This window comes from Ranitomeya variabilis, chromosome 6 (assembly GCF_051348905.1).
Source record: "Ranitomeya variabilis isolate aRanVar5 chromosome 6, aRanVar5.hap1, whole genome shotgun sequence".
In the NCBI taxonomy this organism is placed as follows: domain Eukaryota; kingdom Metazoa; phylum Chordata; class Amphibia; order Anura; family Dendrobatidae; genus Ranitomeya; species Ranitomeya variabilis.
This window is the reverse complement of record NC_135237.1, coordinates 473,776,309-473,803,747: the sequence shown is the minus strand read 5'-3', so window position 1 is coordinate 473,803,747 and position 27,439 is coordinate 473,776,309. Positions and strand designations below refer to the sequence as shown.

General features: G+C 42.4%; 1 protein-coding gene across 1 annotated transcript in view; it reads left to right on the top strand.

The window, feature by feature from the left end:
• PREX2 (phosphatidylinositol-3,4,5-trisphosphate dependent Rac exchange factor 2) overlaps positions 1-27,439 on the top strand; it is a 487,967-nt gene that overhangs the window by 430,448 nt on the left and 30,080 nt on the right. Inside the window, exon 38 of the mRNA XM_077270643.1 lies at positions 20,321-20,423. Within this exon, the coding sequence (XP_077126758.1) occupies positions 20,321-20,423 (103 nt within the window). The remainder of the gene's footprint in view (positions 1-20,320; positions 20,424-27,439) is intronic.

Genomic DNA, 27,439 nt, shown 5'->3' with positions numbered 1-27,439 from the left:
ATTAGGGTTGAGCGAAACGGGTCGGCCATTTTCAGAAGTCGCCGACTTTTGGCAAAGTCGGGTTTCATGAAACCCGACCCGACCCCTGTGTGGGGTCGGCCATGAGGTCGGCGATCTTCTGAATCTGGTATCGGAATTCCGATACCAAGTTCCGATATGTTTGCGATATCGGGAATCGGTATCGGAATCCATATTTAATTGTTAAATAAAGAATCAAAATAAAAAATATTGATATACTCACCCTCGGACGTGCCCTGGTACTAACCGGCAGCCTTCCTTCCTAAGAATGAGCGCGTGAATGACCTGCGGTGACGTCGCGGCTTGTGATTGGTCGCGAGCGGTCACATGGGCGGTCACGCGACCAATCACAAGCCGCGACGTCATCTAAGGTCCTTCACGCACTCATTCTTAGGAAGGAAGGCTGCCGGTTAGTACCAGGGCGCGTCCGAGGGTGAGTATATCAATATTTTTTATTTTGATTCTTTATTTTACACATTAATATGGATCCCAGGGCCTGAAGGAGAGTTTCCTCTCCTTCAGACCCAGGGAACCATACAGTCATATGAAAAAGTTTGGGCACCCCATTAATCTTAAGCTTAATGTTTTATAAAAATGTTTTTTTTTTGCAGCAGCTATTTCAGTTTCATATATCTAATAACTGTTGGACACAGTAATGTTTCTGCCTTGAAATGAGGTTTATTGTACTAACAGAAAATGTGCAATCTGCATTCAAACAAAATTTGACAGGTGCAAAAGTATGGGCACCCTTATCATTTTCTTGTTTTAAATACTCCTACCTACTTTTTACTGACTTACTAAAGCACTTTTTTTGGTGTTGTAACCTCATTGAGCTTTGAACTTCATAGCCAGGTCTATGCAATCATGAGAAAAGCTACTTAAAGTGGCCACTTGCAAGTTGTTCTCCTGTTTGAATCTCCTCTGAAGAGTGGCATCATGGACTCCTCAAAACAACTGTCAAATGATCTGAAAACAAAGATTATTCAACATAGTTGTTCAGGGGAAGGATACAAAAAGCTGTCTCAGAGGTTTAACCTGTCAATTTCCACTGTGAGGAGCATAGTAAGGAAATGGAAGAACACAGGTACAGTTCTTGTTAAGGCCAGAAGTGGCAGGCCAAGAAAAGCATCAGAAAGGCAGAGAAGAAGAATGGTGAGATCAGTCAAGGACAATCCTCAGGCCACCTCCAGAGATCTGCAGCATCAACTTGCTGCAGATGGTGTCACTGTGCATACTGAGGTAAAATACTAAACAAATATTGAATGTGTGACCGTGGCCTTACTGTTCGGGTTCAGCCCCACGAACATCAGACCGGGTGTTTCCCATGCTGTAATCTGCATGACTGCGTGACAAACTTTGCTGGCTCTGATCAGCGGTAAGATCTTTACCACCAGCCAGAGAGCCAGCAGCTGTGACCAGCAATAAACAGTTTGCCTCCAGTCACAGAGGCGTCGACTGATGTGAGTACTACTCCCATCACCCTATGCCTGCTGCTGCAAATAAGACTACAGTCACACTATCAGTATTTGGTCAGTATTTCACATCAGTATTTGTAAGCCAAAACCAGGAGTGGGTCAAAAATACAGACTTGGTGACGTGTTTCTATTATAGCTTACTCCATGCAGTAATCTATGTCTGTGATAATTGGTTTTCAACCTGGATAGTGCCAAGATGTGACTTTTGAGGCAGAAAACCATGGGAGAATGAGCTGCTGCAAGCGCAGCGTCAGTGACTAGTGGTGATGTCATCAAGGTTACTGCAGGTCACTGAGACTGTGTTCCCAGCTCACTCCAGTGTGAGCCAGGCCGCTGAACTGTGGTGACCTCTGTGAGATCACCGCTAACATTATGAGGAAAAGTCTCATGGTGCAGCGCTGAGCTCAGTGTGTTCACCACAGTTCACCGTAAGAAATTTCTCACAGTGAACTTAAGTAAACTCAATTATTTCATTATTTTAAATAATTAAAAAAAAATGGTGTGGTGACCACTCTATTCTTGATTACCAGCCATGATAAAGCTGACAACTGAGGGTTGCAGCCCACAGCTGTTAGTTTTTCCATGGTTGTTATCAAAAATAGAAAGATCCCATGTCATTTAAAAAAAATAATATCTATTTATAGTGCAGGTGCGGCTGCGGAGTTATTAGCAGAAGCAGGCGTAGGCTGATGGGAGTAGTACTCTCTCAGCAGCAGACACCTCTGTTACCAAAAGTAAACTTTTTACCGCCTGTCACAGCTTCTGGCTCACTTTGTCATCTGACAGCATGGGAACCGCAGCTCTTTGACTAGTGGTAATGGTCTTACAGCCGATCAGAGGCAGTGTTTGCTGCACTGTCATGCAGCATCGCAAACAACAGATGCTTTGGCTCCCCATTCATCTAATGGGGTCCAGGTTCAGGTACTATACTGGTACCTGAACCAAACTTTTTTGAACTGTTCGGCTGAACCCACTGGACCCAAACATCTAGGGGTATGCCCATCACTAGTCCCTATATTGTTTTTTAGTCTATTTTTAGTTTGTTTGATTTATACATCATTTTAATATTTTTCCATATTTGAATGAGATTAAAAGCTAAGTAGCATCCCATAGTAGCATCCTGTAAGGTAGCATCCAGTAGTAGCATTCCATAACAGGCCAAATAGTGGTCATCATGAAGAGGAAGCTGCTAAATATTGAAGTGAGTAGGCTTCAAGCTGCAGAAAATGGCAACTACCTAGTGAATTAAGCCACTCTGTCCTGGTTCCGAGCTTCGTTTTTATCCGGCTGCCACTAACGCTGCAAACAGATGATTGGGTGTCAGATGGATCTGATATTTATGATCCTACAAATAGATTTTGAATAGCTAAGTAGTGGACAACCCTTTAAACTCCATTTTACTGTAAATATGGAAGCCTGGCCCTGCATACTAATGTGGTATTATTCTGATACCTTCTTGAACATATCACAGAGCATAATATATAATAGAAGAGTTGCATACAGCATAGCATTGATTCAATATATAATTTTTATATAATTTTAAATATAACTCTGCATAGTTACACTGGCTGTATGTGAAGCACAGAGACATCTTATAGTGAGTCCCTGCAGCTTCTATTTATAGTCTTTTAGTATATGGATATTTCCATGGAGAACAATTTCCAGTTTAAATAACAAGAGATAGAAAATTCAATTTGCTGGAATTTGGTTTGCACACACTCAGATCAAATATATGCTTTGTGTAGTCAAATACAATGGAACTGTAATGACTTTAGCAATATTGTTTTGTATCTGTATATGTGACCCTGAACACCTTGCAATGGAGGCCTCATTGTCTATTATTATTTTTATTATTATTTAGCATCAGTATGAACTGTGAGTATTAAACCATTCCCCTAGGTTTACAAAGCAGATATCCTTACTGCTATATCTGCAAGAGGACAAATGGATCCTAATTTTTCTTTATAATATATTATTTCATTTATAATGAAGCAGTATCAATAATAGAAACACATGTTGCCTAGGGTAGTGGCTCAGAACCTTCTGTCTATAGTTTACGAAAGGTGGCTCAGCAGTGATGGGTATAATTGCTGGGTGAGTATAGGAATATAGGTGGCCTATCGCAGATTAAAATTCCCTGTTCTGCCGATCAGTGGGTAACCCATTTGTCAGACCAACACAGATCTGTAAGCTATCATTTATCCTGAGAAGGTGATAACTTGTTTTCACCAGACATCCCCTTTAATTTTCATATGGTCAAATAATAAATTATATACAGTGGGTACGGAAAGTATTCAGACCCCTTTCAATTATTCACTCTTTGCTTCATTGCAGCCATTTGGTAAATATTGTGATATTTCATTTTTCCTTTTATTAAATTTGCAAAAATGACTACATTTCTGTTTTTTTTTCAGTCATGTGGTGCAGAGTGTACATTAATGGGAAAAAATTAACTTTTTTAAATTTACCAAATGGCTGCAATGTAACAAAGAGTGAAAACTTTAAAGGGGTATGAATACTTTTCGTACCCATTATAGCTTACCAGCGCCAATTGTCAATGAGATATCTGCCTATTTCCCTTTTAGGCAGAGCATGACGGCATTTACGACAATCTCGAGTGGACTATGTATGAATTAAACAGTATATAGCTACAATATGTAAACATGATACTTTTTTAATTAATACTTTTTAATACTTTTTTAATTAAAATGTTTGCCAATTTCTGCCAATTTTTGGCTGATTTTACATTTGTGTATTTTGTTGACTAATTTGCTTTGGTATTTAAAAACTAAACTTTTTTTTTATACAATTATGAGTCAGCCTTTGCAAATTTTAAAATCTTTGTAATATACAGTGCACACCAAAGGTTTGGACACACCTTCTCATTTAAAGATTTTTCTGTATTTTCATGACTATGAAAATTGTAAATTCACACTGAAGGCATCAAAACTATGAATTAACACATGTGGAATTATATACTTAACAAAAAAGTGTGAAACAACTGAAATTATGTCTTATAGTCTAGGTTCTTCAAAGTAGCCACCTTTTGCTTTGATGACTGCTTTGCACACTCTTGGCATTCTCTTGATGAGCTTCAAGAGGTAGTCACTGGGAATGGTCTTCCAACAATCTTGAAGGAGTTCCCAGAGATGCTTAGCACTTGTTGGCCCTTTTGCCTTCACTCTGCTGTCCAGCTCACCCCAAACCATCTCGATTGGGTTCAGGTCTGGTGACTGTGGAGGCCAGGTCATCTGGCGTAACACCCCTTCACTCTCCTTCTTGGTCAAATAGCCCTTACACAGCCTGGAGGTGTGTTTGGGGTCATTGTCCTGTTGAAAAATAAATGATGGTCCAACTAAACGGAAACCGGATGGAATAGCATGCCGCTGCAAGATGCTGTGGTAGCCACTCTGGTTCAGTATGCCTTCAATTTTGAATAAATCCCCAACAGTGTCACCAGCAAAGCACCCCCACACCTCCTCATCCATGCTTCACGGTGCGAACCAGGCATGTAGAGTCCATCTGTTCACCTTTTCTGCGTCGCACAAAGACACGGTGGTGGAACCAAAGATCTCGAATTTGGACTCATCAGATCAAAGAACACATTTCCACTGGTCTAATGTCCATTCCTTGTGTTCTGTAGCCCAAACAAGTCTCTTCTGCTTGTTGCCTGTCCTTAGCAGTGGTTTCCTAGCAGCTATTTTACCATGAAGGCCTGCTGCAGAAAGTCTCCTCTTAACAGTTGTAGAGATGTGTCTGCTGCTAGAACTCTGTGTGGCAGGCATTAACCTGGTCTCTAATCTGAGCTGCTGTTAACCTGCGATTTCTGAGGCCGGTGACTCGGATAAATTTATCCTCAGAAGCAGAGGTGACTCTTGGTCTTCCTTTCCTGGGGCGGTCCTCATGTGAGCCAGTTTCTTTGTAGCGCTTGATGGTTTTTGCAACTGCACTTGGGGACACTGCCAAAGTTTTCCCAATTTTTCGGACTGACTGACCATCATTTCTTAATGTTATGATGGCCACTCGTTTTTCTTTACTTAGCTGCTTTTTTCTTGCCATAATATAAATTCTAACAGTCTATTCAGTAGGACTATCAGCTGTGTATCCACCAGACTTCTGCTCAACACAACTGATGGTCCAACCCCATTTATAAGGCAAGAAATCCCACTTATTAAACCTGACAGGGCACACCTGTGAAGTGAAAACCATTCCCGGTGACTACCTCTTGAAGCTCATCAAGTGAATGCCAAGAGTGTGCAAAGCAGTCATCAAAGCAAAAGTTGGCTACTTTGAAGAACCTAGAATATAAGACATATTTTCAGTTGTTTCACACTTTTCTGTTAAGTTTATAATTCCACATGTGTTAATTCATACTTTTGATGCCTTCAGTGTGAATTTACAATTTTCATAGTCATGAAAATACAGAAAAATCTTTAAATGAGAAGGTGTGTCCAACCTTTTGGTCTGTACTGTACTTAATTACTTTATTTAGCTTTTATGCCTTCAACGTTATGCTGCAATGTGATTTCAGTCCCCAGGTGAAACTCTTTTGGAAGCTCCTTTCAACCACTGCTCAGTAACATGTATACACTACATTAAAAATATCTGTGCAGGAGATGTTCCCTCTCAGAACCTCTGTACACTCCTCCTCTGTACTGAGATATGTAAAGTCCCCTAAACAGATTGATTGAATGCAGTGTATGGATCTTGCTGAGCAGCAATTGAGAGGAGCTTCAAAAGGAATTTGAATTGGGATTTGAAACAGCATAAATCTTTGGGAGAGAAGGGAGTAAAATAAGATAATTATATACCGTATATTACAAAAAAATCTAAACTTTGCAAAGGCTGATCAATATCATATTAAAAAAGTTAAGTTATTCTTTAGCTTAAACCAGGAGTGGAATCCACACAGAGTAAAACTAAAATGGAAAAATTTGCACGTCTATAGTTTTTGAGCCAATCCTGGTTTAGTATTGACAAAAACATGAAAGTGTCAAAATGGCCTTAGTGTTGATCCAAACCAAATAAAACATTTTGTCTGTTGCTAAGGAGACTGTGAGAAGTTGTACAGATTTTTACATATCATGCAGAAACTTTAACATGGCAGAACCAAAGCTTATAAAGAAATATATCAGTAAGATAAACACCCGAAGTTGCATAGACTTGCATGCAGGTCTTTGAAATGTTAATTCATTGACACCTCTGTGCAGCGCCCCAGAGTCCTGGTCGTTGCAGTACTGTGGCTCCGCCGCTAAGGGGGGCTATGGTACGTCTGATGGCACTGAAGGAGTTCATCTGACCAGGTATCACAGACACCAATACATTTCACAGTCTGGCCTCCAGGGGGAGCTAAGGGTACTATTCATTAGGCCACTCCTCACAGTCTGGTAAAACTGGGGGTTAGGCAGGAAGTTAGTGAGAAAGCTGACTGGGTTGGAACCAGGCAACACCTTGTGGCAGAGGGTGTTGTAGGGGAAGATTCGTTAGGATCCCTGTCAGGGGTGGGATCCTGACAGAGGCCTGGCAAACGGAGAGAAAGCTACGGGACCGCGCCTGCACTTCATAGCGGCGGTGCCCTAAGAAAGGATAAGAAGCGAGATTTATTGTGCTGAGTGAGAAATGAGATCAATGCAACAGGGAGAAATACCAGTAGGAGTCGTGCTGTTAGACCGAGGCAACATCCTACTGAGGCGTAAATAACCGGTGGCCAGAACGCCGAGGAAGTACAGAGCTCTAAGCATTACTTCAAACCAACGGCAGGGCAGAGAGCTATAGGCTGGCTGTCTCACCTACATCACCTACGCAGACATAGGGGGCAACCTTTGGAGAGGGGCGACTCTAGGGACCTGGAAGAGCTCCGAGCCTTCCCGTCATACGGGTGCGTCCTACTATAAGATCTGGGGGGCGAGAAGAAGAAGAACATGAGAATCGAGTTGTGAGGGAACACGAGAAACAGACACAACAGTTGTGGGGTACTATCCCGTAAGCACAGCAGGGGAGGACCACAACACACAAGCGCTAGAAGGAAGGCACAGATTTCCACCTGCAACGGGAACTCTGGAGGTGCCATCGGACTGGCCGGACTTGCGCAGCCCGGTTAACCGTATTCCGGACTGAGGACCCAGAAGCCTTCAGTAAAGAGGTAAAGAGACTGCAACCTTGTGTTCTCGTTATTAACTGCGACCAGCACTACACCGCACCACTACCACCCACCACATCTATTACTGTACGCCCCTCAGCAGGGTCACGGACCGGGTCTAGCCACCGTGACAACCCCAGAGCAGAGACTCAGGCCCTGCGGCAGTGGGGGCGCTACATCTGTATCTGCTATCTGTTGCTGCATTCCCAGATAAGTAACGTTTTCATTCATATGCAAATGAGGTGTCAAAGCGATATGTTCAAGTTTAAAAGTTTTGGCATAACTTTCCGACCTTTGGCACCTCCAGAGATCCCGACAACCATAAATGGAGCAGTAGTCAATCTTGCACATTGCAGCTCTCTTCACTTTTAATGGGGGCATCAGAGAGGTTTAGTTGGTCTTCGGCGCTCTCATTAGATTGAATGGAACAGCAGTGCGCATGATTGATCACCGCTCCATTCACACAATGCTCTTCAGAACCCCAGTTCTCTGGATTACTGGTGGCCTAAGCGTTTCGACCCAGTGATGTACCACCAGTGGCGGCAGGCAACGCGGCTGTTATTGGATCTTGGAGGTGGGGGGAGGGGGGCCAGTGCCGGCACCACCCCGACCAGCATCATACATTCAACTGTATCAGCATCCTGGATACCGATACAGTTAAAAGCAATAATGAAGGAGGGGGCTGTCCATTCCCTCCTTCATCATTCTCACTCAGCGTCTGAGATCTGAAGTCTCAGCGCAGTGGGCACAATGACATCCCTACATGGAGTCTTCAGCACTGAGATGTGCAGCGCTTCAGCCTACATGGGAGAGGTATTTATTTGTCCTTTTATTTATCAGTGAGAACACTGTTGTGCAATTATACTGTATGAAGAACTGTGTGAGCCCATTATACCATATGGAAGGCAATGGGGGCCCATTATACAACATGGAAGGTAATGTGGGGCACATTATACTACATGGAAGACTATGTGGGTCACATTATACAATATAGAAGGTAATATGGGGTCGATTATAATATTTGAAGGCCTGTGTGAGGGCCATTATACTATGTGGAGGACTATGTGGGCCCTTTTACTATATGTTAGGCTATGTGGGAGTTCATTATGCTATTTTTATTGCTATGTGGACCCATTATACTATGTGGGGACCATTATAATATTTGGAGGGCTATGTGGGGCAATCATACTATTTTGAGGGCTATATGGGAGGCCAATATACTACATGGAGTGCTATGCGGAAGCCTTTATACTTTACGTAGGGCTATGTGGGGGGACATTATACAGCTTAGAGGGCTATGTGGGGGTTTATGATACTGTTTGCAAGACTATTGAGGGGGCCATTTTACTGTTTGGAGGGCCATGATAGTGGCCATTATATAGTATCTGAGCAATGTTACAGTGTGAAGATTTGTGTGCAGTCTATCATTTATGGAGGGCCATGTGGGGCCTTTATGCAGTTGGAGGACTATGCGAGGGCCATTATGCTGTTTGGGGGACTGTGTGGGGGCCATTATGCTCTTTGGAGGGCTAGTAGGGGCCATCATACTGTGTGGATTGTGTTGGGGTTGTCGTACTGTATGGAGGGTTATGTTGGGGCTATTATACTTTAGTTGGGACATCATACTGTGTTGGGGTCACCATACTTTGCTAGGGTATAAAGTAGAGTTATGATGCGTGTGGAGGGTACTGTGAAGGAATTCACTGTGGGGGTATGATACTATATTTGGGGGGCACTTGTGTTGGCATTATACATTATGGGGGCAATGGAAGGAAATCTAAAGGCTTAAATAGTGTGAAAATTTCTTCATAAGGGCTGCAAAATTGTGATATGTGCTCTTCTGTGACCCCACCAAATATTCTTTTTTGGAAGGGGGCAGGAGCAGGGGAAATTAGAACTCTTGCTATTGGGCCCAAAGATTTCTAAGTAGGTCCCTGGTTAGACCCTCAGTGGTTGGAGAGTTATCCTCCTATCCTGTGGACAGAGGATAACTTACAAATTTGAGAATACCCATTTACATGCTCTTGGCGTGACTGTCTGCGTAATGTCAGGCAACAGCCAAGGAAATTAGACATGAGCTGTCAATCAAGTTAGGAGGCTGGTGATGGGTGGGGAAACAACCTCTAGAGGCAGAGGCTTGTTAAAGGGAACCTGTTACCTGAATTTGATGGGACCGGTTGTCGGTCATAAGGGAGGGGTTTTCGGGTGTTTGATTCACCCTTTCCTTACCCGCTGGCTGCATGCTGGCCGCAATATTGGATTGAAGTTCATTCTCTGTCCTCCGTAGTACACGCCTGCGCAAGGCAATCTTGCCTTACGCACGCGCAGTATGCTTTTCCCAACTGCGGGCAAAGCTGAAAAGCATTAGTGTGCAAGCGCCGCCGCCGCCAAATTCCGGTGACAGGTTCCCTTTAAGTGCTCTGTCACACTCAGAGCACTCAACACCTCATTTGCATATGAAGGTAAACACTAATTACACAGGAATGCAGGAACAGTTAGAAGCTATAATGTTGTTCATGGATTTTCATTTCAAAGACCTACATGTCCATATTTGCAGTTTGTGAGGGTTACCTTAATAACAGATTCCCTTTACAACTTACTGAAAAGTTTATTTCAGTGTTCATATTGCCTCTAAATAAAATTAAGTAAAGGAAATAGTTTCCTGTGAAATACTTTGGCTGAAACATTGCCAATGTGGATATAAAGCAAATCTAATGTAATGAGCCACGAACATTTAGGGGCTTTTCATTGCTGATTGATAGAGTACAGATCTTTCAGTAATTAGGTAGTTGCCATGTGTAGAGCACAAAACAGGGAAACAAACTGGAATTGCTGCAAGCATGAAAAACATTTTAGCTTCTTATTACGTTACTGCTTCCTAAGCTTCTCACCAAACTAAAATACATGATGAAATTAAGAATGGCAGTCATAAAGAGATCCATTAATAAAATGTATCATTTACTATTAGGGTTTTTTCTCTCACTTTTATAGAGCTAGCATGTACAATTGTGATCTACACAGATCGTAGTTATTCATATGGTTACAAATTGAGGCTCATAATCTAATTTGAATGGATACCAAATGTGTAATTTATTATTCTTACCACCACAACAATATTCTAACATTCTAACATTATATAGCATTCTAAGAATGACTGACATCATAAGATGGTTGTAATAAGAATATAGTTTATTCCAATAGATAGCGGTCATAGGGCCGGGACAAAGTATTTTGGTGGTCTAGGTAGATGAAGTTGATAGCAAACCCCACCGTGATGAGCCCTCAGCACCCAAGTAAAGTAATGGGTCAGAGACTAAGGCAACAGGGCCCCTAAAGTACCTCATCATTTTCACCAAAAATTACTAGCGAAAGTAAAAACAAATTATGTACTTTAGGGGTGAGGCTCAACAGAGAGTGTGTTTTCAATGTTAGACATAGAATTATTCATTGTTTGCAGACCATTTACACAATGCAAGGGATAAATAGAGATACTCATCCCTATTTTAAATGTCAGACTCAAGGATGGTCATGGAGACAAATATAACTTAACTATAATTGGGGCCATTTGGTTTCAATTAAAGTGTCAAACATTTGGCCGATGCCCTAATGGAAACTAAACAGACCCCAATATAGATGAAAAGAGATATGGATACATATTACTGTTTTTAAATTGGAGTCACCACAGTAGTAAAAAAGTGTCAAGGTAATGTTTCAACCCCGTAATGGGCCTTTATCAAACCTCACTTTTAATGAAGATAAGAGTAGGGGAAAGGAACCGCAGTAGAGTATAGGGACTCACAGGTGGAACTAGATGGCAATATATGAGTGGATCCGGAAAGGGACGATAGTCCTGGTGGGAGCTGCGGGTCCTGTGTGGCGAGTGTCTGTGGTGATGTGCACATCACATATCTGAAAATCCATACCCTGAGTGTTTTTCTAATTTTATGATTTCGTCTGGACTGGCCCTTTATGTCCCCCACAGACAACCTCTCTTATGGCCCCCACAGACAGCCCCTCTTATGTCCCCCTCAGCCAACCCCTCTAATGTTACCCAGAGCCAGCCCCTCTTATGTCCCCAACAGCTAGCCCCTCTTATGCCCCCACAGCCAGCATCTCATATGTCCCCAACAGCCAGCCTCTCATATGTCCCTCAAAGGCAGCCTCTCATATCTACTCTATAGCCAGACTCTCATATGTCCCCAACAGCTAGCCCCTCATATGTCCCCCATAGCCAGCTCCTCATATGTCCCCCACAGCCAGCCCTTCCTATGTCCCCCATAGCCAGCCCCTCATATGTCCCCCACAGCCAGCCCCTCTTATGTTCCCCACAGCCAGACCCTCTAATGTTCCCCACAGCCAGATCCTCATATGTCCCTGACAGCTAGACCCTATTATGTCCCCCACAGCAAGCCTCTCATATGTCCCCCCACAACCAGCCCCTCATATGTCCCCAACAGCCAGCATCTCATATGTCCCCCACAGCCAGCCTCTCATCTGTCCTACAAAGGCAGCCTCTCATATCTACCCCATGGCCAGACCATCATATGTCCCCCACAGCTAGCCCCTCTTATGTTCCCCACAGCCAGACCCTCTTATGTCCCCTCAGCCAACCTCTCTAATGTTCCCTACAGCCAGACCCTCATATGTCCCTGACAGCTAGACTCTCTTATGTCCCCCACTGCCAGCCCTTCATATGTCCCCCACAGTCAGCCCCTCTTATATCCCCCACAGCCAACCCCTCCTATGTCCCCATAGCCAACCCCTCATATGTTACCCACAGCCAGCCCCTCTTATGTCCCCACAGCCAGCCTCTCATATGTCCCCCACAGCCAGCCCCTCATATGTCGCACAAAACCAGCTTCTCATATCTCCCCCATAGCCAGCCCCTCATATGTCTCCTTAAGCCAGCTCCTCATATGTCCCCCATAGCCAGCCCCTCATATGTCCCCCAGAGCCAGCCCTAAAATGAAGAATGTGGCTCTATTTGCACATCTGTGTGCCGTTGTCTCTATACATAAGACCCTATTTGTAAGCTGAGATACAACTGAGCTGTATATGCTACAGAGTCTCAGTTTTTGGATGCAATAGTTATTTTATTCCAGATGGTGTAAATGCTTTTATAAAAAGAATATATAATTAAGTGTAGATATTGCAGCTTTTCAGGTTTATATTCCCAGCAAAGGATAATTTGTATAATATATTCAGAATCTTAAAAGCTCCTATATTGATAAAAAAAAATCAGGCGATAACACAGAGAACGCGAAGGGGGAATGATGTTTGTTCAGTAATATATTTCCAGAGAGGGCTCAAGAATTTGTTACAACCGTGTTCTGTTCTGCTCCCCTTAACAGCAGGAACATGTGCAGCATTTAGTCTGCAGTAGCCTGAGGAAAGTAATTGAGTAAGTATTGCCAGTGTCTGGGGTGCACTGAATCAGGTCTTCTCGGAGGTAGCTGTGCACAAGCCAGCCTTTTTTCATTCAGCTAAAAGCCTTACAATCTAATCTTTGGAAAATACTTTTTATGTGCTGCAGTGTAATTCACATCTTGAAAATCCTCTCCTAAGTTCACTTGCCTAAGCAAAATGCTGCTATTAGTTCTTTTATTCCCTGCTTGTTCAAGAAATTACGTGCTATAAAGAAATATACAGCAGAAGGTTTAATTCAGCATTTTATGTCATCACTGTTTATTATGGATCTGTCAACATTACTCCTACAAACCAACTCTACTACTTGCTTCTTACAATACAGGGGTCATAAATGAGAATTATATGATCATATCCATTGATATAAACAGTAAGGAAATAAAAATGTACTGTATATCACGCATCATAAATTAAAGTAATTGACTGCGTAATGTTACACTATGGCAATAAAAATTACAACATTTTGATCCAATTTGATGCCTAATGACAGAATATCATCATTGACTGTCATGTTACTGTTGTGTCCTTGTCACTGTCATATTTGCTCTGTAGGTTCATCTTTTACCTCAGGTAAAAGCAATGGTAAACCTAAAATTGGCCTGACTTTGGGATCCGCCCTTGGCACGGATGTAACGATCGCAGTCGCAGAGGTCGTGACTGGACCTGTGCGAGTGAGGGGCCGCCGACACCAGTGCAAACTTCAACTGGATGTGCATCCTCTGATGCACATTCAACTGAACTGTTTTGGGGTCCGTGCGCTGCAATACACGCTGTTAGTGATGGGCAAACCCTTAGATGTACGAGTACTGTGGGTTCAGCTAAATGGTTAAAAAACTTTACCTAACTTTAAAAAGTTTACCTCCAGTCACAGAGGTGTCAGCTGACAAGAGAGAGTACTACTCCCATCAGCATACGCCTGCTGTCACTAATAACAGCGAGAGCAGGCTGCAGCTGATGGGAGTATTCATCAGCCGACACCTGTGCAATAAATAAATACATTTTTTAAAAAGAAACGGTGTGGTTTCCCCTGTATTTTTGATAACCAGCATGGCAAAACTGACTGTTGTGGGCTGCAATCCTCAGCTGTCAGCTTTATCATGGCAGGATATCAAGAATAGAGGGGTACCCAAGCCAATTTTTTAATAAATAAAATAAATAATTTTAAAAAGCGGCATGTGGTCCCCCCATTTTTGACAAGCAGCCACGGTAAAGCAGATACCAGGTGGCTGGTATTCTCTGGCTGGTAAGGAGCCTTGGATATTGCCCCTCCAGCCTAAAAATAGCAGCCCGCATCCACCCCAGAAAAGGTACAACTATTAGATGCACCAATTTGAAGTCCATTCTGTCCGCATCTACTCTCCCTCCAACCTCCAAGTGGCCGTCATATACCGACCTCCAGGCCCAGCCACTGCCTTTATTGACCAATTCTTCACCTGGCTTCATCACTTTCTCTCTGCTGACATTCCCACCATCATCATGGGTGACTTCAACATCCCCATTGATACCCTTCAGTCAACAGCCTCCAAACTTCTGTCCCTTACCTCATCCTTTGGACTTACTCAACGGTCCTCCGCAGCCACCCACACAGACGGGCATACACTAGACCTGGTATTCACCCGTCTCTGCTCTCTATCTAACTTCACCACCTCCCCTCTCCCTCTATCCGACCACCATCTGCTCACCTTCTCATCCCTGTCCTCCTCACCGGTCAGCCATGTCCAGCAACATGCGCACCCCCGCAGAAACCTTTCATACCTAGACACCCACACACTCTCTGACTCCATCCTACCACTGGCATCCATATCCTCACTTCACGACACAGACACTGCCACTGCTTTCTACAATGCCACTCTCGCATCAGCTATTGACACGGTTGCCCCTCTGGTCCATGGCAGAGTGCGACGTATCAATAGACAACCTTGGCACAATAACACCACTAAAAAGCTCCTGCAAGTATCCAGGGTTGCGGAGCGGCATTGGAAGAAAACACACTCGCAAGATGACTTCACTGTATTCAAACAAGCAACACTCGCTTTTAAATATGCTCTCACCTCTGCTAAACAGGCCTACTTCACAACCCTCGTATCTTCCCTATCCTACAACCCCAAACAGTTATTCAAAACCTTTAACTCCCTCCTCCGCCCCCCACTGCCCCCTCCAACCTCCCTCATTTCTGCTGAGGACTTTGCCACACATTTTAAAAATAAGATCGACCAGACAGAGCAAGTCTTTATTGTTCAACCACCACAACCCCTTTGTATACCAGACCAATGCCCAAACCCCATAACCTCCCTATCCAACATCACTGAAGGGGGGCTTAATTGTCTTCTCTCCAAATTGCACCTCACCACCTGTGCGCTCGACCCCATCCCATCCCACCTCCTCCCCAACCTCACCACCACACTTATCCCATCCCTAACCCACCTGTTCAACCTATCACTAACTTCTGGCACCTTCCCTTCTGCGTTCAAACATGCCACAATCACGCCTATCCTTAAAAAGCCAACTCTCGATCCAACTGCTATGTCCAGCTATTGCCCAATATCGCTGCTCCCATTCGCTTCCAAACTCCTGGAGCAGCACGTCCACGCTGAACTTTCCTCCCACCTCTCATCTAACTTGTTGTTCGACAATCTACAATCTGGTTTCCGCCCCATCACTCAACTGAGACTGCCCTGACCAAAATCACTAACGACCTACTTACCGCCAAAGCTACTGGACAATACTCTGTACTCCTCCTTCTAGACCTGTCCTCCGCTTTCGACCACAGTAGACCACTGCCTCCTACTACAGATCCTCTCCTCCTTTGGCATCAAAGACCTCACCCTATCCTGGATCGCCTCGTACCATTTCAACTGCACATTCAGCGTCTCCCACTCCCACACTACCTCCTCATCCCACCCTCTCTATGTTGGAGTCCACCAAGGCTCTGTTCTAGGACCCCTACTCTTCTCAATCTATACACTTGGCTTGGGACAACTCATAAAGTCCCACGGACTCCAGTACCACCTCTATGCTGATGTCACTCAGATCTACCTCTCTGGCCCACACTTCACCGCTCTGCTGTCCAGAATCCCAGAGTGCCTATCAGCCATATCCTCCTTCTCCTCTCGCTTCCTCAAGCTCAATGTGGACAAATCTGAACTCATCATCTTTCCTCCATCCCACAGATCTTCCTTACCTGACCTATCTATCGCAATCAATGACATAATGCTTTCCCCCGTACCAGAAGTCCGCTGCCTCGGAGTAACCTTCGACTCTGCCCTGTCCTTCAAACCGCACATCCAAGCTCTTTCCACCTCCTGTCGCCTCCAGCTCAAAAATACCTCCAGAATCCGTCCTTTCCTCAACCTTCAATCTACTAAAATGCTTGTGCATGCCCTCATCATCTCCCGCCTTGACTACTGCAACATCCTTTTCTGCGGCCTCCCTGCTAACACCCTTGCACCTCTCCAGTCCATCCTTAACTCTGCTGCCCGACTGATCCATCTCTCCTCGCTACTCCTCCACTTCCCCCCTCTGCAAATCTCTTCACTGGCTCCCATTCCCTCAGCGTATCCAGTTCAAATTACTAATACTGACCTACAAAGCCATCCACAACCTGTCTCCTCCATATATCTCTGAACTAATCTCCCGATATCTTCCCTCACATAATCTCCGGTCCTCCCAAGACCTCCTTCTCTCCTCCACACTTATTCGCTCCTCATCCAATCGCCTCCAAGACTTCTCCCGAATATCCCCCATCCTCTGGAACTCTCTGCCCCAACACGTCCGACTATCAACCACATTCGGATCCTTCAGACGGAACCTGAAAACTCATCTCTTTTAGGAAAGCCTACAGCCTGCACTGACCCCGCTGCCTCCTCATCACTACTGAAGCTACCGCCTCACCAACACCGGAGCTCCTGCTACCCCCAACTTACTGTCTCCTTCCCCATAATCCTGTAGAATGTAAGCCCGCAAAGGCAGGGTCCTCGCCCCTCTGTATCAGTCTGTCATTGTTAGTTTGTTTACTGTAAGTGATATCTGTAACTTGTATGTAACCCCTTCTCATGTACAGCACCATGGAATCAATGGTGCTATATAAATAAATAATAATAATAATAATAATTCTGATGCTTTGCCCTGCTCTTCCCACTTGCCCTGTGGCAAGTGGGGCTATTATTTGTGGGGTTGATGTTAGCTGTTTTATTACATCAAGGCTGCAATTTAGTAATGGAGAGGCATTATCAGAGTGTAGTAGTAGTGCATACGCACTTTTCTGGAGTGGTCAAAGTAGCACTGAATTATGAGAAACAGGCGTGGGATTTGCTATCAAATTTCACCTTGTTTGTCAACTTGACTAGCTTCTCGGGGGCATCAATCACCGCTTGATGACACTTCAGCTCCCACTTACAAATAAGCAGCGTGCAACGCTGATTAGTGTCTATGCTCCCACTATGACCTACCCAAATAACATTAAGAAAAAGTTCTATGTGGAATTTGACACAGTTATCTCAGTAATCCCAGAGTCAGGCAAGCTCATTACTATGAGACTTTAGTGCCAGAATGGGAACAGACTATCAACTGGGAAGGAGTCATTGGGAGACACGACATTGGCAAGGGTGACAGTAATGACCTTCTGCTCCTCAAGATGTGTACCACACATGACCTTGCTATCACCAGCACTCTGTTCTGTCTACACACTCACAAGAAGACATTGTGGATGCACCCACGCTCAAGGTACTGGCATCTGATTGACTATGTCATTTCCAGAAAGAGGGATAGGATGGACTTTAGAGTAACGAGAGCAATGTGTGGTGCTGACTGCTGGTCCAACCACTCACTCATTGTGTCTAAGTGCAGGCTTCGCCTTCTGAAGTTCAGTAGACCCCAAGGGCAGAAGACTACAATGAGGCTCAATATTTCCAAGCTGCAAAGTAGCAGAGCTGCAGAGGAATTTTCAAATGACCTTGATGGCAGACTCAATATGTGGAGTTAGAAGTTTCACATTCCTGATAGACAGATATAGGGACACTAAAGGAATAAGAGATCAAATCCAGAAAAAAAAAAACCTTCGGCACTGCAGATATGACACAGATATCCTTGAAAAAGCACAATGCCGAAACGTTGGATTTAAATATTCTGTTACTCTCACATCTCAGCTGTGAGAAAAATTTCACCTGACAGCAAACTGTTAGACACACTGCAGTCAGACGAGACCAGCGTTGAAGAACAGTGGACAATTTTTAAAGATGCTTTTTACAATACTTGGAATGATTGGTGATATCAACTTCCTGTTTGTGGCAAATTAGTATATGGAAGGGGGAAAACTTTTCAAGATGGGTGGTGACCGTGGCGGCCATTTTGAAGTCGGCCATTTTGGATCCAACTTTATTTTTTCCAATGGGAAGAGAGTCATGTGACATCAAACTTATTGAGAATTTCACAAGAAAAACTGATGTGCTTGATTTTAACATAACTTTATTTTTTCATGAGTTATTTACAAGTTTCTCTTTGTTTACAACCATTGACATGTCAAAGTCGTTAACACGTGAGGAGCGGATAGAAATTGTGTTGATGTCTGGTGAACACAGTACCCGGGTCATTGCATCAGATTTCATCGCAAGACACCCTACATGTGCTGTTCAGTTTATTCTGATAGACTTTCAGCCATACATGGACATTTATGTAATGGTAATATACTTAGTTCTATCATCTATTGTATTTGTTATACTTTACTGCCATCTACTGGCCATTGCTGTATTACACTGCAATATTTTGTTATGGTACTTTCCCATAATGCCTCTCTGTCTATAGCTCCTCCTATCTTTTTCCTTCTCTTCCTGTTTGTACTCTGTGCCATCTTAGAACACACATGTGCTGCAGAGCTGGAGAAAGGATTCTCTTGTTACCTCTAACCTGGAGCTTCTATTATCTCTAATCTGGTGCTTCTATAACAGCTCTAACCTACAGTCCTCACTCCTACCTCATCTTCATTCCTTCATCTTCCCTGACTTCTCATCTCATCTCATCAAGGTACTGTAAATAAAGTCTGTTAAATTCATCACTGCATCATCCTTCCGGACCACCACGCGCAGCTGATAAGGACTAGGAGCACAGGTTGGCGAGTAACGCTATCCGCCATTGTTTATACAGAGATTCGTGATCACATCCCTCAGACACATCTCATCCACGTATATCAGTGGCAGAATACTACGCAAGAAACCTGTCACCATTCCCATGTTGTTTAGGTGTATCCATATAAATGGCCCACCCAAAAAATTTTGCCTCATCACTGAATATAATGTTCTTCGTAAACTGAGGGTCCTGTTACAATTTTTGTTTCCCCATTCTGCAAATTCAGAGCGCCGATCTGGGTCATCTTCGTTGAGATGCTGCAGCAGCTGGATTTTGTAAGGGTGCCATTTGTAAGTAGCTAATATCAGCCGAAGGGATGTTCGACTGATGACAGATTGGCACGCTAAATTTGCAGAATGGGCAAAACAAAAATTGGTACAGGACCCTCAGTTTACACAGAACATTATGTCAGCAAAGAGAAACCTGTAAATAACTCATGAAAAAATAAAGTTACGTTAAAACCAAGCACATCATTGTTTTTCTTGTGAAATTCTCAATAAGTTTGATGACACATGACCCTTTTCCCATTGGAAAAAATAAAGTTGGATCCAAAATGGCCGACTTCAAAATGGCAGCCATGGTCACCACCCATCTTGAAAAGTTTTCCCCCTCCCATATACTAATGTGCCACAAACAGGAAGATGATATCACCAACTATTCCCATTTTATTTCGGAGTATCCATATAAATGGCCCACCCTGTACATGGCCCACCCTGTATTGTGAACATTGACAATTTCAATCTCCTTTACGCCACGACTTTCCAACTGTTTCAGCCCAGAAGATAATACATTGTATAGCACAGGAGTTGCCTGCCTTTGCTAGTTGTGTAGGTGACATCTTGGCCAAGAGCAGCTATGAAATAAACACTGACTTTTATAATATATATGATTTGTTTGTAGACTGGTGTGAGCATTGACCGTTTTCATATAAAACTATGGAGCAGCTTGTAAGCATCCACTACCTAACTATTACTCCATTACGGAAGAGGCTTCTTGTTTAATGCAAAATATATGTGACAAGATTTATATTCCTCCGGTTACAGATATAATGATTGGATGTGTCCTAATGTCTTTTCTTTGCTATAATCATTATTTTCTGTGTCGGATTCAGACTGACATGATCTATGATTTCCTTCTCTTCCAGATGCACTTTGAGTGTCACCCTTGAACAGGCCCTTATTCTCGCACGGAGTCACGGGCTGCCTCCCCGGTACATCATGCAAGCAACAGATGTCATGAGAAAACAGGTTTGTTAGACATTCAATCAACTGATCGACAATAGCTCCCTGCTGATAATTAATTCCCAGATTGCCATGCCAGCTTCATCTAAGTAAGGAGTTCGCTGTCCAAAAAAGCTGTGCTGACATTAAAGGCACACCTGCTCACTTTTGATACAAAACAATATTTTTCAATGCCATTACACTTTCATCAAGCAATACCGTTCTCTGATTTATTATCAGAATAAGCACTCGCTTGGCATCTGCTTGGGTTGGCTTGGGTTAAGGCCACATAGAGACAAAAATATATATGGGCAAAAAAAGGTGCAAAAATGGAGAGCGTGGATTATTTTTGTGGTGCTGGGAGACATCTATTCAGTATGATTTTGCATTATTATGGCAGGGGACAATAGCATTGTAAATATTGTCCGTATGCGGTCCATTTTTTAAGGATCGTAAATACGAACATATACACTCCCATTGTACTCAACGGTGATGCACATGTCAGGATTTTCATACGGACTGTGTGTCCATGTGAGAAAACTGCAGACATGTCAATTTTGTTTGTGCAGCACAGACAAATGTGTGATGCACATGTGCACACTGATGACACACAGATGACATCTGTGTGTCATCAGCTTGACACATATCAACCCCTGGGAACAAGCGGTACAGTTCTCTCTGTTCCCTGGCTCTGGCTGGCTTCTGTAGGCAGCCCTCATCATTGTCTCCTGGTCACGCTGATCTCAATGATGCGAGTTGTACTCAACAGCAGCTGGGTACCTCCTGTGTAAAATAAATAAAGAAAAAATTGTTGTGGGCTCCCACACAATTTTCATCACCAGCAGAGGGAAAGCCCACGTTTGAGGGCTAATGTTAATAACCTGGGACAAGGGACAATAACCCATATTGTTCCTAGGCTATTAATAACAGCCCACATCGGTTTGTTTAACCTTTCCTGGAGAAGTTACGAGGGACCCCAGAAAAAGTGACAGGGTCCCCCTATAAATTCAAGCAAGCAAAGCCTAAACAGACAGCTGTGGGTTGATATTAATAGCCTGGGAAGGGGTCAGAGATATTGCCCCCCCAGGTTGATATAACCTTTCTATTGACAGATGACATCAAGTCCAGGAGTTAGTAATAGAGAGGTGTCTATAAGACGCCTCTCCATTACTAAACCCATAGTCATATTGTAAATAAACACAGAGCAAGAATAAAAATCATTTATTTAAAATAATACAAAACACCCTGTTTAACACATTCATTTAAGAATAAAAAACATATTTATACTCACCTTACGCCCATTCCATTGAAGCCTGTGTCTTCTGTAATAAAACAAAAAATAATAAACAAACATATAGTCAGCCTACACCCATTCTATTGAAGCCCACATCCCCTGTAAAAAAAAGCAAAAAATAAACAACCATATCCCTCAGCTGTCCGACATACTGTCCCACGCTGTTATCCACCCAAGAGATAAGTGCTTTACAATGTGGACAGTGCCATGATTTGACCATCCAGGATGAAGAGCAGGATAGACTGAGGTACAGTGAAGAGCAGTGATGCCATAGAGTTTACTGCCGTTCATTAGCTGTGTTCCCTCACTTCACTGTGAGCAGCACAATGAACTGCGGTGACCTCAATGAGATCATCAGGAGCACCATGAGTTTTCTTTATTTATAGTTTTTTTATTGAATTATTTATTTTACACAGGAGGTGCACAGCTGCTGCTAAGTACTGCTCCAAACATTGTCTCCTGGTCACGCTGAGATCAGTGCATGTGACACAGATGGCACACGAATGTCACACAAAGACAGCAAACACAGACACACTAACAGCACACAGACTGCACAAAGGTGTCGCATACGCACACATGGACACAGACCACGGATCTCACCGGTACTGGTTTTTCCTGTACAGGAATCACCAGGACGTGTGAAGGAGGTCTTATGATGTATGATAAGGAAAATTGTGACTTATCTGTTTTTATTTAGTTTCCCTTTATGATAGGGAGGAAAAAAGTGTTTTACCGCTGAAATTGGTAGCGTTTGCATTTGGTGGCATTTTGATGAAAAGGAAATAATAGATTAAGTTATTACCAAGCCCAAGCAATATATGGAAGTACTTCTTCTGCCAAAGTGAAAGCCACTGTGTGGTTGGGGTAACATTATAGAGGAGGATCCGGGTCTTTTGGGGCATATGGAAGGGGATTTCACGATTTACCCTTGTTGGTGGTGTTGGCTGAGCTCGCACTTTTCCAGGCACATGACAACAGATCTGTACAGCTGACATGTGGTCGCAACAGCCGTGGATGGAAACGCGATCCACCCACGGCGATTAACTAGTTAAATGCTGCTGTCAATCTCCGGCAGTGACATTTAACTTGCACTTACAGGAAGCGCATCATAAATCCCACCCATCGGTGATCCTGTCACATGAACGCGGGTCACCAATGGGTCGGCATGATAACAAGAGGTCTGAAGCAGACCTCCATGATTGCCATGGCCGGATTGCTATGAGCGCCACCCCATGGTCGGCGCTCACAGCAAGTGAGCATTTCTGCTACACACAAGTGATCTGATCATTGCCAGTATGTAGCAGACGTGATCGAAATGCTGCAGCTTCTAGTCTCCCATGGAGACTATTGAAGCATGCGAAAAGTAAAAAAAAAATGTTCTTAAAAATATTTAAAAAATTAAAAAAAGGAAAAGTTCAAATCAATGCCCTTTCACCCCATTCAAAATAAAACAATAAAAAATAAATCAAATATTCACATATTTGGTATCTATCAATATAAAAAAAAGAATTAACCCAATCGCTAAACGGTGTAATGAGAAAAAATTCAAAACGCCAGAATTGCGTTTTTTGGTTGCTGCTACATTGCTATATAATGCAATAACGGGCGATCAAAATATTGTATCTACACCAAAATGGTATTAATAAAAACGTCAGCTCGGCACGCAAAATATAATCCCTCACTCTACCCCATATCATGAAAAATAGAGACGCTACAGGTCTCGAAAAATAGCGCCATTTTTTTAAACAAAGTTTTACATTTACAGTTTTTTTTCACCACTTAAATTAAAAAGAACCTAGACATGTTTGGTGTCAATGAACTCATAATGAGCTGTAGAATCATAATGGCAGATCAGTTTTAGCATTTAGCAAACATGGTAAAAAAAAAAAAAAAAAACTATGGGATTGCAATTTTTTCACCACACTTGGAATTTGCTTCCCATTTTCCAGTACAAAATATGTTAAAACCAATGGTGTCATAGAAAAAGTAAAACTTGTTCCACACAAAACAAGCCCTCACATGTCCATATTGACCAAAAACTAAAACAAGTTATAGCTCTAGGAAGAACGGGAGTAAAAAACTGAAATACCCCCAGTCATTAAGGGGTTAAATAACCCCAATGTAATAACTACTACTGGTGCATTTTGCTTTAAATAAAATAAATTATTTGACTTAATTGACTAATATAAAGCTACTGTAAAACCTCAAGAAAATCGATCTTTAATATTTCAAACAGTCATTTAGCGTCCAATTTACTTTAACCCCAAAACAGTTGTGCCTGTGGAGTTTCCTCTATCCATGACAACTTAATTGGACATTTTAGTGATTTATATTATAAAACTGGTTCAGAATCTTTGGAAAAGAACATCCTGCTGACATCAGCACTTATTGTAATGGATACACCACTAATGCAATTTTTGGCAATGTCTGTAAACGCTGATCATTTAATCAATAGTCTTGGCTTTGATCAAAACATACTTTAGTAAATCTGTTTTAAAAGCAGCGAGGCTTTGGGTGGTTTATATTTTAGTACAGAGTTTAACTGTTTCACTTAATTACTAGAAACTGTCATCTATATATCCTGAATGAAGCCACAGAGCAATCAGGAATAATTAGTATCAGCACTTTGTTATAGTCACAGTGACCCCTTAATAACATCTGCCATAGAAAATCCCAATCATGCTTTCCAGAGAACAGTGACATCACAACCATGTTAGCATCACTTCCAGGGCCCTACAGCATCTCATTGCATGGGTCATCCTCCCAGGTCAATGTTATTGCAGGTTCCTGCACTTAAACGTTTAGTCTCAAAATCGCATTATTTTTCACAAAGCACAGTAAATACACATTTATTTTTAAACCCTTCCATATGGTGTGAAATTGCGCAAAAACATAATTCCACAATTGTCTTTTGGGTTTTGTTTTTACAGAATGCATTGTGTGGCAATAATAATTCAATGTAATAATGTGGCAATATGATTCTCCAGATCAGTAAAATTACACAAACACCAAACTGCTGTAGGGACTGTAGTTTGCTATCCCTAAAGCTAGGGGTACCCTAGCTATCCCTGCTCCCTGGATTCCTTGTAAAGGTGAAGATGCTTGGGTCACGTACGATGCTGAGCTCCTGAATCCGCCCTTATCTGTCCTGTCCCCCACGCAGGGAAATGGGTAGTAGTGGTATATAAGAATACACAAACCAGACTAACAAAGGAAGACGTACAGGGATAAATGAATATACCAATCATACGAATATGCACTCACAAACAACAGAGTGGAACACTGGGAAGTAAAAGGAAAGAACAACCAAATAGGAGAGGATGAGTCTATGCACACAGACAAGTCATCAAGCAACAGTCTCCTGAACAACACTCCAAACTCCTCCTCAACAATGCCTCTAACTCAACACCAGGCAGTATAAAACTAATGCTGGCAATTCTGATTGCCAGAGGTGAGTATATATAGCAGAGGGAAGTGGCCAACACCGAACAGCTGAGATCATCAAAGCAGGAAAGCTCCAGGAGCTCTCAACTAAACAGATTAAACCTGCACTGCTAGCAAAACCCTTCAACATTTAATATGATGGTGTGATGCTTCTAATCAGTGCAGTAGTATGTGGAAGAAGACACCATGGTCTTTTGGCCCCTCTCTGTTACGGTTAACCCGTGAAAACAATTAGGTGAAAATCAAACAGGCCCCCAGTTGCCATGGTAATTCATCAATGCCCCATAATCATGTTGCAGGGGATGATTGGAGTCGAGCCTGGCCCTTTAAAATTGAAGGCAGAGATTGACAGTGGTATTTAAACAGTCAACAGCAATGAAAAAATGGCCGGCATCAGACATGTTTGAAGAAAGCTCAGCTCCCCCTACTCCCTTTGTTAAACCCGCAATGACATACAGTTTTATCTGGACTTGATGGACATATTAACTATGTAATTATATATCACTCCTCTCAGCCCCACTGAATACAGTATCCTCCTGTAGAATGTCACTCCTCTAATCTTCCTCTATGTACAGCCTATTGCAGCACACTACTCCTCTCAGCCTTCTATACATACAGTCCGATCCTGCAGTACATCAATCCTCTCAGCTCCTCTTTATACATGCCCATCCTATAGAACAACAGTCCTCTCAGCCCCCATATACAGTGACGTCACCAAGTTTATCTGCTTTTCAGGTTTACTATTGATTCATGAAATACAATTTAAAACAAAGGCTTAATTAACTAACTAAGAAAACCATGGATATGTGTAATCTGCAAAGTCATATTAATTAAAAGAACATAAACATTATTACCTTAAATACTATTAATAACAGCTGTAAAGAACAGTAAATGAGTAATAGCCATATTTGGGTTATTACACATGCAGTTGAGCTGATTACGACCTGAATACTTGAGGCTTATATTTCATTAAACTTAATGTTAGTTAGTTAAAGTGCATTATAAAAAGCATTACCATCTCTAGTGTCATCTATGGAAGTGGACTAAGTAGAGACTTTATTCTAACCATACATAACAGGGAATCTGCACTTTCCACTACAATGTTAATATAAGGAACAAGTCTATCATATGACCCGTTGGGTATCTTGCTATTCATCATTTGCCAGCATGTCCTTGGAAAAGCTCCATTAATTCAAGAAAATGTATAATGCATGTGAATTCTCATCAGTTATGTACTCCTGCTCCAATCACTCCTTCTCTGTCAAGCAGAAAGTCATTTTCTTTAACTAGTAATATTCTTCTAAGCAGTTCTGTAACTAGAAAATTGCCCCAGGGCAAGATTTGGACTACCCCCAACCATCTCTCACTAGCATTTTGATCAGATTCATAGGCTCCAGATACCAAGAAATCTGACAAAATCATGACAATAAGATATTTTTTCACATAATATGCTTAAATATTAGTCATATAGTTACAGAATAATAGATTTTATCCCCATACTAATACTGAACAAAACCCATTATATCAAGAACAATATACCAATAATTCTATATGTAAGAAACAAGTAATGCTACCACACCATTATCATATATTACTACCACATAGTGTCTGAATGTAACCACATCCTGTTACTGAACAAAACCCACTGTACTAAGACCAGTATACCAATATTACCACATTGATGGAAAAATACCTCCACACCATGACCAGACCACAAATTACCACCACACAGTGACCAAATAATATCATCATTCTAATTATTAAGAATTGCAATACTAACATAATGTTACCCCATACAATGACCATCTGGTCAAAGGTATCAGTATTTACATATAGGTAACTCCGTATACTCACCAGTGATGTCTCGAATTGAAGTCCTTCATCTCCGCTTTTCTTCTTCATCCATGTAGACAACTATGGCTTCTTCTAGCCAGGACATGTCTTTGCAAAATGTAACACACAGATATCTATGGCTGATCACTTCTAGAGCACCATCCCCACTTCTACAGTAACATTAACTCTCTTTTTCTCACAGTAGCAGAATCCCCCAAAATAAAATACAATACAGTAGTGATGTTCCCCTATGTGTCCGTTGTACAGTAGTAATGCTAATGTCTCCTTTATGTCCAGTTACATTTCTCCACCATGGCACTCCTACAAAAGTATTGTTCACTCATTTTGGTGCCAATATAATAGTATTATAGCAATAGTATATAATATTTCCCTTTGTGGCCCCATCTAGTATAATGTTCCCCTATGTGGCCCCCAGTATAGTAATAATATCCCCTATCTGTTTGTCACATAT